The 12,653-nt window shown below is 40.5% G+C and overlaps 1 protein-coding gene across 5 annotated transcripts in view; it reads left to right on the top strand.

Moving 5' to 3' along the window:
* BRWD1 (bromodomain and WD repeat domain containing 1) overlaps positions 1–4,208 on the top strand; it is a 44,579-nt gene extending 40,371 nt beyond the window's left edge. For all 5 annotated transcript variants that reach the window (XM_028727193.2, XM_028727192.2, XM_028727191.2 and 2 more), the window contains 2 exons: positions 85–969; positions 1,748–4,208. In XM_028727193.2, the coding sequence (XP_028583026.2) occupies positions 85–969; positions 1,748–2,790 (1,928 nt within the window). In that variant the 3' untranslated portion in view covers positions 2,791–4,208. The remainder of the gene's footprint in view (positions 1–84; positions 970–1,747) is intronic.
* Positions 4,209–12,653: the final 8,445 nt, after the last annotated feature.

Here is a 12,653-nt window from a genome sequence, read left to right as displayed (position 1 = left end):
TGAAACTAGCTTTTGTTAATGTTTAATATTGTGCTATACATGCCAGGTCTGCTTTTATATAATAATCTTTGCATGCCTTTATAGACTGTGTCATCCAAGAGAATGGGTGCAGACGTTCTGCCAGGAAAAGGAGGCATGAAAGTGATTCTCAAGAAGAGGGAACTTATAAAATACAAAATAGCAACCATCACGGTTACCGAAGATTGCGTCGTAAAAGTGCTACTGTGGCAGCTTATAAACTGAGGAACATAAATGATGTGGAAACCAGAGGCTTTGAAAATGAGGAAAAGCTGAACCATCACAATGCAGTTTCTACAACTAGGAAGTCAAACAGTTCAAGGGATGGAGACCAACAGTCTGAAGGAAAAAATAGGAGATATAGCAGAAGAAAGTGTCGTCAGACTGAGTCAGCTGTTTCTGCTAAGAGATATGATAGTGAGTCTGAAAATAGTTCAGATTCTGAAAGTGCTTTAAGAAGAAACAGGCATGTTAAAACCCATGGGCGCAAGCATAGAACTGTTTGTGATGAATCCCCTAATATAAAACCCAGGGTGGAAGTTTCAGAAAATAACCCCAAAAGCCATATGCCAAAGGGCAGAAGTCTTGATAAACCTTCTATATATTTGCATAGTACTGTAGCCAGTTATGAATCTGAACTAGATTCTGAGTTAGACCAATGCAGTGAGGAAGTTAAGAAGAAGCATGACTCTCGAAAGACTGTAGATTCTTCTAGTAAATCAAAAGACAAAAATCGCAGCAAAGCCACTGCAAAATCTGATGTAGAACATAGAGAGGATGGAACAGATTCTATGCCAGAAACCAAGGAACTTTCAAGAAAGCCCAAATATAAATCCACAGCGGACTCCAGTTGTACTTCTGATTTGGAAATTGAATCCTGCTCCAATAGTAGTGATGCCACAACAGAGCAACACAAGAAAAAGAAACGAAAGAGAGAAGCTGTTAGAAAAGGTAATGTTTCTTGTACTAATATATTTTAAATCGGTGCCTGAGGGAACTGGTAAGGCTAACACATCTATCTGCTGTTGGGGACCAATGGATCTCTTAAAGCACTAGCTGGAACTAAAGTGCAGTGGCTTGTGTTTAAAGTATATAATGTCTGTTTAAAATAGTATCAGCATTGCAAAAACAGTGTCTAACATAAAAACGATTGGGGTATGTAGAACCCTACAGTATTTATAGAAGAGAAGGCAAAACAAACCAAGAAAATGTCTAGGTTGAAATACTGGACTTTATAGAAAATAATGGCAATGATCTGGTGTACTGAAATAGATTAAGAGAGTCTCCTTACTGGTCAAAATAAGGGTTGCAAGTTCATCCTGAATGATCAAGAATTAGAATTAGAAAGTTAAAGAAATGCCTGCCATGATCAAGAATTAGAATTAGAAAGTTAAAGAAGTGCCTGCCATGCTAACAGTGTAGTCTTATGCATGTCTACTCAGAAGTAAGTTCCATTGAGTTCCATGCTGCTTGCTCCTAGGGAAGTGTGTATGGGATTATTGGTGGGTACTTGCTGCCCTAGGCAGTGTGAAGTGTTTATAACATTAAAAGTTTGCTTAGAACTTTCATTATTAAAAATATTTTAATGGTGCTTAAATTTCACAGTTGTACTGTTATCCTATATAATAGAGTTTGGTTTTGAATTATTACTTCAGTATATCATTTGTCTAAATGCACTCATTTCTGTTGGAAATAAAGTATTTTGAAATTTAAAACTTTTCTCTTGTAGAATCAACCCGAGTGATAAGGCAAAGTCCAGTATTACTCCGGAACAGGAAGAATTGCAGAAATTCTGCAGAATTGAATAGTGAAACAAACAATATCAAAAGCCCTAATGGAAAGAAAATCCCACGCCGTAGTGCTACTGTGGCTGCAAGCAAAATCAAGCTAATTAGTGATGCCAAGGAAGAGTTCTCAAGTTCAGAAGTTAGATACCCTAAAAGCAGGTACAGAAAATTGCCTCATCGCAATGCCTCTGCTGCAGCCAGAAAGATGATATTGGATGTTGCACCTTCACCCTCTGAAAGTGAAGCAGAACTAAAGGAATGTGAGCTCAGACAGAAACAGTTTCCGACCTCCTCTTACAGAGCTAAAAAATCTAGCAGAGAACCAGAGCAGAAACATTTGGACTCTGAAGTAGAAAGTGTGGTGGAACAAAAGAGCAGACAGAGCAGAGCCCCAAGGAGACGGTCTCTCACACCTGTGCGTAAAACAGTTCCTAAAAGGAAAAAACGTGCAGTAGAATTTTCTGAAGACGAATCCTCCAGTAGCATGTCTGCAGAGCACATAGATTCAAGCCAGCCACTGCTTCCTGATAACCATAATGTTTCCGAATTGGAAAAAGAAGATAGTGATAAAAATATGAGGAGTACAACAGAGACCGGAAAAGGAGAGAGAAAACAAAGAAGTTCATTGTCAAAAAACCCTGGAACTTCAAGGAACTCAAAACCGGAACCTGATGGCAGTTCCAATTATTCTTCTGCTTCAGAATCTCAAACAGACTCAAAAAATATTGACAGTAGGAGAACTAGAAAGACAAAAAAGGGGAAAAGGAAAGCCATTTCAATAGATGACACTTTAAATGATGGCTTTTCTGAACCTTCCAAAATACCGCAGAGAAGGAAACGGCCAAAAGTGAATGAAGAGAATGATTCTGAGGAATTGGATTATACCAAGTATAAAAGAGGGAATCGACGTTCCAAAATTAGAACTAGAAATGGGGGCAGGAGAACTGTAAGATATGCAGATGATGAAGATGACTGTGAAATGTAACCTTGACAGGAAAATCTAGCCCACTTTCCTTTTGCTAGTGATACTAGCAAGATGTTGAATCTTCTCTTCCTCTAATTCAGGGAATATATTTATATTTTTCTATGAAAAAGTTAAATGTGGAGGCTCTCCTTTTCATAATATGACTTGCACATCATGCCTGCCTATGTAGCAGCATTTAGCACATATGCCAAAATGTGCCTCATTCTAAGGGGCAAACTTTTGTCTTCAATGGTATTTTGCTAAATATAGTAAGTGGTGGGAGGGGGCTGAATAAAACATTAGGCAAACACAGCTTAAAAGCTGTTTGTTTAGACAGTATTATGGTGCTGCAGACACTACCTATGTATTACCATATTAGCGTGTTTAAAGAACAGATGAATGAACAGCCTGGCGTTTTAAGAACCCGTATATCAGTGACAGACTAGCCTCTCATACTGTATATTGTAAACAACTTAAAAGTGGTTACTGATTTAAAAACACACACCAGATATATGAGAAATAGGCACCCAAAGTAACAACCTGTTAAAATGAGCGGTGCTATGGATTTCTGAAAAACACAGCTTGAACTAATCGGTAATTAAGGGGGATAAAACACTTCCTGATTTTATAAATATGTCAATAAAAAGCTTTGCTGTCAGATATGTGGCTTCCATACTGTAAATTTGAGACCATTAGAATACAGGTGACCACTTGAGCCTAAGATTTTTCTTTGTGTGAATTTTTGTTACAAAACAAGCAAAAACTTTATTCAAAATGGATTAAAACTTTTAATGCTCAGAGTGCTAGTATTTAAGGTGTTTTTGCTAAAGTTTGATGCCTAATTCCTTAAGATATAATTATTTATAACTTAGATAATTGGTGCACTTAAGCCACCCCAGCTCCTGATTTATTTTTTTTCAAAGTAAAGCACCTTCATGTTGGTGGTGTTTAGGTTGGCACTGTTGGAAACAAAAGTAATTTCACTTCATTATTGTATATCAAGAATGGAAGTAAATAGTAATACCACCCCATTTGGATTACCTTCTCTAGGATGTTATTTAAACTTCTTCCCCTTCCTGGGGAGTGATCTGTTTGCTTTGTATGACCCCCATTTGTTCTAATTCTGTGAAAATTCTGTATAAGTATACCAGGTATTTAATTTATCTATGTGGGTTTCTTGAAGTTTTATTTTGATAACTATTAATTCAGGGTTGTATGCGGGTTTTTTTTTTTTTTTTTAATGAAACAAAACCCTGAACTACTGTCCTAGAAAGCTGGTTTTTTGTCTTCCACTTCTTGATTTCTCAAGGTAAAACTCCAGATAACATGGTTTGTCTATTAATAAAAGACTCCTAGTGATCAAAGTGCTTTATTTTTGTATGTTTAGTTAGAAACTGTACTTGATATGGATAAACTTGCACATTCTGTGTTTAAATGAAGCTTCTTTGGAGTAGATTTGTTTGTTTAGAATCCTTTCCTCCTGGCCATATGAAATCCTAGTTTCTTCATTCCAAAGTTCTGCATAATGGTACGTCTGTGACCAATCTTCCATATTAGTTCAAGTAAATGACAGCTGCCAGCCATTCATTGTGGCTCCCAGAGGAGCCTGATGCCCCAAGGGTTCTGATGTCACTAAAGTAAAGCATACATCAAGAGTTGCAAGCTTGTGGATTATTTATAGAATCATAGAATTGTAGAGTTGGAAGGGACCCTAAGGGTCATGTAGTCCAACCCCTTGCAATGCATGAATCTCAGCTAAAGTATCCATGGCAGATGGCCATCCAACATCTGCTTAAAAACCTCGATGAAGGAAGATACTTGTCAATGTCCTTAAATTCTGATGCCCAGAACTGGACACTGTATTCCAGGTGTGGCCTGACCAAGGCGGCATAGCGTGATACTGTTGCTTCCTTTGATCTGGATACTATGCTTATGTTGATGTAGCCTAGAATAGCATTCGCTTTTTTTGCTGCTACATCACAATGTTGACTCATGTAAAGCTTGTAGTTTACTAAGACCCTAGATTCTTCTCATATCTTCAACAGGCAATCCAAGTGTCCCCCGTCTTACATTTGTGCAGCATTTTCTTGCTGTCTTAAGTGTAGGGCTGACATTTGTCTCTATTTAATTTCATTCTGTTAGTTGGGGCCCAGTTCTCCAATCTGTTAATATCTCAAATCCCAAGTCTGTCTCCTGCAGCATTAGCTACCCCTCTGTTTGGTGTCATTTGAAAATCTGATTAGCACCCCCTCAATTCCTTCATCCAAGTTGTTTGAAGAACAACAGACCCAGGACAGAATCCTGCAGCACCCCACTTACTTTTTTCCGGGGTGACAAAGAACCATGAATGAGCACACTCTGGGTTTGGTCAGTCAACCAGCTACAAATCCACCTAATAGTTCCTTATCCTGCCCACATTTTACCAGCTTCTCTGCAAGAATATCATGGGGAAATTTGTCGAAGGCATTACTGTAATCACAATACACTACATCCATAGCATTTATAAGTAGCTTGTCACTAATACACCAATCTGCCCCAGACTGTTTGGCTCAGGCTGAGTCCACATATTAGTATGTGATGTAAGCAGTCCACTAGTAGTTTTTGGTAAAATGGTTTGTGTAGTGTACATATTTCTCTAGTTCATCACCAGGGTTTGTTAGGCATTTAACCATTCTTTGCGTAATTCGTTGGTTAGTTTAAATATTGGCTGTAGCCACTGATGGTCTTGTGCTAGGAACAGCAAACTGCTGATCTATACATACATGGAAGAGTGCCCCACTGAGCTCAGTTTGTTTGAGTAGACATACATAGGACTGAAATGTAGGGAACTATGAGTTTGTTGGTATCGCTCGATTCCCACATGATCAGCCTATTTGCAGTTAGGGCATTTTCATGCTAACACGAGACTATAATGAGATCATAGTTGTAATGCAGGTGAGAAGCTATCAAAATGTGTAACTACCAAAGAAATAAATTTAATAACAGCAATGCTGGGGGGAAACGGTAGTTAACTCATAATCTATTGTATCGTGAGGGGAAACGGTACAAAACACAGATGCAACATATGTTAAAAACTTCCCCACTCTCCAGAATCACACTGATCAAATTTGGTTGCTCCTAAGCATGTTTAAGAGGGACGCGGGTGGTGCTGTGGGTAAAACCTCAGCACCTAGGGCTTGCCAATCGCATGGTCGGCGGTTCGACTCCCCACGGTGGGGTGAGCTCCCGTCTTTCGGTCCCAGCTCCTGCCCACCTAGCAGTTTGAAAGCACCCCTAAGTGCAAGTAGATAAATAAAAGGTAAAGGTACCCCTGCCCGTACGGGCCAGTCTTGCCAGACTCTGGGGTTGTGCACCAATCTCACTCAAGAGGCCGGGGGCCAGCGCTGTCCGAAGACACTTCTGGGTCATGTGGCCAGCGTGACATCGCTGCTCTGGCGAGCCAGAGCCGCACACGGAAACGCCGTTTACCTTCCCGCTAGAAAGTGGTCCCTATTTATCTACTTGCACCCGGGCGTGCTTTCGAACTGCTAGGTTGGCAGGCGCTGGGACCAAGTAGCGGGAGCGCACCCCGCTGCGGGGATTCGAACCGCCGACCTTTCGATCGGCAAGCCCGAGACGCTGAGGCTTTCACCCACAGCGCCACCCGCGTCCCAAGTAGTTAAATAGGTACCGCTTTATAGCGGGAAGGTAAACGGCATTTCCATGTGCTGCGCTGGTGCTGGCTCGCCAGAGCAGCTTCGTCACGCTGGCCACGTGACCCGGAAGTGTCTCCGGACAGTGCTGGCCCCCGGCCTCTTAAGAGAGATGGGCACACAACCCTAGAGTCGGACACGTCTGGCCCGTACGGGCAGGGGGTACCTTTACCTTTTTAAGCATGTTTAAAGCTCGCTCTAAAATGTCAAAAGATCTGAAAATGGATCTCCTATTTCACATGTGGTTGCCAGCACTTTTCTTTTTGAAACTCTCAAGGGAGATAGGGTTGTTGGCAGCAGGTAGCTTGTAAATTATGGAATTCAATCCACAATTTTAACAAAAGGGAGTGAACACAGTGCCTTCTAGATGTCGACTCTCAGGGGTTCCAACTTCAAAAAAATAATGGGGTACGCTTTGCCCTGCATAATTGATCACATGATGCATGCACACCATTTGAATGGCAATCAACTTGGGAGGGGCAGGCCCCTTTAATATTTTATTGGCGGGCCCAAACCCCAAGGAGTTGACTCCCAAGTCCTATCAGTCTTAGCCGATATGGTCCATTATGGGCTGTAGCCTGCAGCCTCTGCAGAGGCACTATATGGGCTCCGCTCTTCATTGACTGTTTCTGCCTCTAGGCAGAGCAGTGTCTCAGCTTCCATTCCCCCATCTAGTAAAAGTAATGCACATCCATGGTTGATATTCAGAATGTGTTCAAAAGCTGATACTGGAAAGAAGTAAACAATTGGATGATGTGAAAATGAGAGAGCAAAATAAGGCGGCATTGAGAACATCATAAGAGCTTCACTGCATTGGACTGAAGGTTCTGTTGTATCTCTTGACCTTAGGGAGAAGGTGAATTATAATTAATATAAATACCATTAAACATATATGCCAGTGGCTTTCTGGAAATCACCTGCTCATAATCTGATATTGAAAGGGATGTTCTCAGCCGAACTTGAAAAGAAGTCTTTCATGTTTGAAAGTGAAGAAAGTTGACCTCATTCTTTCATCCACATGTGGCCACCAGACTCTTGTGTTGTGGCCAGCCACAATGGCTTAACATGGAATTTGTGTTACAGAAATGTTGTTTGCTGAGTTTGAAACATATTTTAATAATTTTGTCACCTGAATGGTATCTTGATGGTCTTAAAATAACCAACTTAAGTTCTTCTTTGTATTTATTTGGAGCAGATGTTAAAAAATCTTTAGCATGTCCGACACATTTACGTACCAGTTAACTCTTATTAAATGTGACCCTTGCCAAGTGACTTGGGAGTTTATTTCAAAGGATTGCAGTTCTATGTAACTGGAAGCAGATAACTGAAGATGCATCCATAGCCAGATTTTTTTATATTTATAAAATGTACTATAACCTGATTACTTTAGCATCTAATACATAGATTTTTTAAAAAAAATCTGGGTTGTTCATGCTAATTTATTATTTGTTTGCTGTATATTTTTCAGAATGCCAAATAAGAGTTGATCTTGAAAGGGGTGTATACTTCATTCAAATCAAGCTAGGGGCTGTACGCATGTTTGTGCCACATCTAAATTCATCCACTGTGTTGCTCAGCAAACTTTTCATTTTTTACTTTCATGACTGGTCAGCCAGCTGCAGCCCAGCTGAGATATTCAAAGATAAAAAGAAAGCTATCCTATCATGTAGTTTAGTTCCATAGTCCATTCCAAAACAGACTATTCAAAAATGTTTGTCACGGAATAATATTTTTTGGGGTGGCAAGGAGTGAAGAAATAGGAATTGGTCCTAGACCCTGATCTTGAGAGTCTTCTTGTTTGGCAATAAGCTGCAGGAGCACTACTGTACATGTGGATATCCACTTATTGCACAATGGGGAGAAGGAATATGCATGCCATCTCCTTAAATAAGTGCTAGCAACCTAAGGAACAGGGACCACAGTGCTTTCAAATGCAGCATACATGAAAACGGTGTCCAGAAAGTTCAACCTAGTCATATTCAATTTCCAAAGAGGAAATATCTAAAAACAATACTGTAGTTAACAATACTGTAGTTGAAAGGAAGTTGAAAGGAAGAGCCAAGAGCATCAAATATCTTCAAGATTCTTAGCGGTCATTCAATAGCCCAATAATAGAAAGCGATACAATTCCTCCCCCAGATTTGGAAAGGTGCAAACAAGTTCAAGAGGATGCTAAGATGCTTAACAAGTACTGTAGAGTGAAGGAACTCTGAGCTTGTAAAAGGCAAAGAGACTTTCTTGAAAAAGAGGAAGTCTTTCCCAAATGAAGAAAACAAGAAGAATGTAGCAGAACAAGCTGATGAAAAAATAAGGCAAGAAAATACAATAATAAAGGGTGGTCATGTTGCTTTTTAAAAAGAAAAGAAAAACAATGCAAGTTTATGTAAATGCATCTGAAGTAGAAACTGGACAAAGACATAGTTGGATAGGAAAGGTGTGAATGACTGAAGGAAGATAGGGAGGTTGCAAAGATGTTGCAAGAGTTCACTGTAGAAGATTTTGGGCAGATAAGCATCTGAGTCACTTTTGTGAGGCAATTACCTTAATAACTGAGATGACTATATAGAAGCGACAAGAGATAATAGTTCTAAGGCTAACTGGCAAAGTAAAAATAAGCAAGTTGCCAGGTCTGGTGGTGTGAACTTGGCTATCTAACAAAAATGTGCAACTTCTCAGGTAAATTGTAGAAAGCTTTATTAAATGAACGTGATTTATTGCATGCAGAGCCAGCCCACCAAGGAGGTGGTGTGAAGCGTGCACCTCTGGCAGCATAAGTGCAAGAGGCGGCACCCCACCCTCTCTACCGCTTTCCCTCTTCTGCCAGAACTCCACCCTCTCGCTATCAAGAGAGAGGCATTGCTGCTTGTCTTCCCTGTCTCCGGGAATCAGGCAGATAGTAGAGCAGGGGTCAGCAAACTTTTTCAGCTGAGGGCCGGTCCACTGTCCCTCAGACTTTGTGGGGGACCAGACTATATTTCAGGGGGGGGGGATGAATTCCTATGCCCCACAAATAACCCAGAGATGCACTTTAAATAAAAGCACACATTCTACTCATGTAAAAACACACTGATTCCCGGACCGTCCATGGGCCAGATTGAGAAGGCGATTGGGCTGGATCTGGCCCCCGGGCCTTAGTTTGCCTACCCATGGTGAAGAGCCCTGAAAGCCTATCATCAAAGTGGGTGAATGGGGAACAAAATGTCAAATAATGATTCATTATAACAAAGTGTCAACCGATGGGTATTGGGGTGAACCAACCCCCCCCCCCCCAATGCACTGGTGGAATATGAGTTAACTGCAATTACCAAGGACAAATATCATGGTGAAGAGCTTAATTCTAAAAGTCAGTTTGATGTGTGGCAGCAGTGACAAAGACCAATACCACATTTAGGATGATTAAGGATGCTGAAACAACCCAACCCTCCTGCACCAATAATAGGCAATAGAATAAAAGAACAATACCCCCATCTCCCCCCCCCCTTCCCCAACTGCAAGATGTCTGTCTATGACAAAAGTGTCTCTCACCAAACATAAACAAACTGTGAAAAAGACTATGAACTGAAAATGGAGACAATAGATGTGCTTTTCCCTGCCTATCTGTTTGCTTTGTAACATGAAAAAAAACCTTAATAAAAACTAATTTTTTATAATTAAGGATTATTAGGAAGGTGATCATTGCATCCTAAGTTGTGCTATGGCCCCTAGAAACTGATCCTGGGCCTATATCGCTATAAAGCCAAAAGAGATTTTGGTATTCAGGGTTGTTCAGGGGAGCACTCACCCCCACACAAACAGAGGTGAAATTTAAACCAGTCAGGAGTTAAAAGAACAGATGTGGAAGAGCACCACACCACTGTAACCTCACTTTTGCTCTGCTAGCAAGATCTCAGCAGGGTTTGGGATGGAGTGGGGAACTGCCTTCACACACCCTGCCCAAGTGATCAGCTTTACGATCGCAGAGTTAATGAACTGATATAATCTGTGCGGTTGTGGTCTCCATATCAGGAACGATGTGTAGGAGAATGAAAATGTGCAGGCAAGGGCAATCAAAATGATCAGGAGATTAGAGCTAATTTCTTACATAAAAAGATTACTTGGGACAGGGGGATCGTGATAAAAACTATTAACGGTGTCAAGGAACTGGATGGCAAGAATTTTTTCTAATGAAGGCTTAGAGGGGATTGTGACAATTTTTAGTTTGTGTTTAAACACAAGAGGGCAGTATTGTTTAAAGTAAGCATTTTATTTTTCACACTGTGGCTGCTCAGAAACACTTGTACAATGATCTGTGAAATACTGTTGTCCTTTCTTTTTTGCCTATGTCATAATTCCATACAAGCAGTAAAGTTGTTGATGTATTCGCAAATAATTTGTAAATTATACGACACACAAGAACATGAATAATAATGTGAATCCTTCATTTTGTTTGGGGAAAACACGCTAGAAGTTAATTTTATCACAACATTCAAATATACTAATTGAATCCTCTGCTGTTTTGTTTTGAGGTCTTTCTGTCACCATTTAAGTATGTGAAAGCTTTTGCCAGACAGGCACATGGATTTTGAAGTTTCATATGTACTTCGCTTCAACTGTAAATGTTCATTCTGAATATTGATTGCACAAATTATCCAAATTCAATATATCCAAATTCAATATCCTACCAATTTAAACAGCAACTCCTTTTGTCTAAAATTCTGGCATCCTGAGTAGCCCTAAATAATAGAATCACAGAATTGGAAGGGACCCCAAGGGTCATTTAGTCCAACTCCCTGCAATGCAGGAATCTCAACTAATATGAATGCAATGGATTCAGACCCACTCTCTAACCAACTGAGCTATCTCTCTGACACAAGGCACAAGATCTGCAGACATGCCAGGGAGTAGCCATCCCAGTCTCTGATAACTACATGTAGATTCCTTGTGTCTCTAAGATGCATCCTTCACATGCCTCTTCTAACATTTGCACACTTTGTCATATTTGGATTATCTTGAACTGAACAGAGGTTCTGCTAGAACACTTTCATTTTAAGGCTTCCCTATATTTACCCCAATGTGCTCCAATTTACTGCCCTGTGTGCCATTCTTTAGAACAGTGCATTTCAGTGTATGGAGCAGGTCTTTCTTTGCTGCGGCATCTATTGCAAGTAATAGTGTTTCTAAAGAAACTCATCATTCCCCTTGATTATTTTGTGTGTGTGTGTGTGAGGGTGAGACCCAAAATCTCCCCAGTTTAGGTGTCCATTGATTTCAACATCTCCAACTTTTAATCGCCGATAATGCATTTTGCAAATTGGTTTTTTAAAATGTTGCTTGCTACTTACTGTTTTATGTTTTCTGTGGCACATTCGGCACTATTTTTTTTATTTATATTAAAAAAGATTATGCTGCAAAAGAGGGATTCATTTCTGCTGTAATGTGTAACACTTGGGGTGCCTCCCCATGACAACATTTTATGCCGTTATTTAGTGCTTGAATAGCAAAATTCAGGAAGGTAGCCTTGCAAAAAGTATGAAATGCGAAGATTTCTTACATAACATGTAGTTACATCTTTCCTTTCCCCCATTAAATTAACCATAGCCAGCAAGAGGGATGGCTATTGGGATTGTAGCACACAGGGAGGAGAGGTTTATCCCTCCCTTCTCCAGCCATAACGCCTCCCCGTGGCTTCAAGGCTTAGGAAAAAAATCCTGTTGTCACTGGGGGTGGGACTCTGGAGGAACTGTGCCTCAGGAGGGAAGGGATAAATCCACCCCCCTCATGCTGGGATCCTGATTACAGCCGGGCCCCAGCAGCTCTAATTACTTTTAAAAAACCAGAGACATAACTGCATTCCACTTATTAAACATAAAGTGCAGTTTGATTGCTACTGTTAGTTTTTACTGAGATCAAATATACACCCAGTGCACCTTTGGCCCTGTTTGAATGGATAAGCTTTCGGATGTCCCAGCCCAGTAAAGGAAGTTTGCATACACAGATCTTCTTAACACATGCACAACCAGCAAATATACCACCTGGGCATGTGCATGAAAGTGCATTGTAATACTCATCACTGAACTTGTTGGGTGCATAATTTTGTAGTCTGGCAAAGAATGTGTCTCTCCATCCCTGGCCACTCGCTGCTCCACACAACTCGTTGCATGTGCCTAGAACTCGCTTGGGACCAATGAATGCGCCTTCAATGAATGAGCTTCT

The sequence above is a fragment of the Podarcis muralis genome, chromosome 4, assembly GCF_964188315.1.
Source record: "Podarcis muralis chromosome 4, rPodMur119.hap1.1, whole genome shotgun sequence".
NCBI classification, from domain to species: Eukaryota; Metazoa; Chordata; class Lepidosauria; order Squamata; family Lacertidae; genus Podarcis; species Podarcis muralis.
The sequence above is the reverse complement of the archived record's forward strand: the minus strand, read 5'-3'. Positions and strand labels throughout refer to the sequence as shown.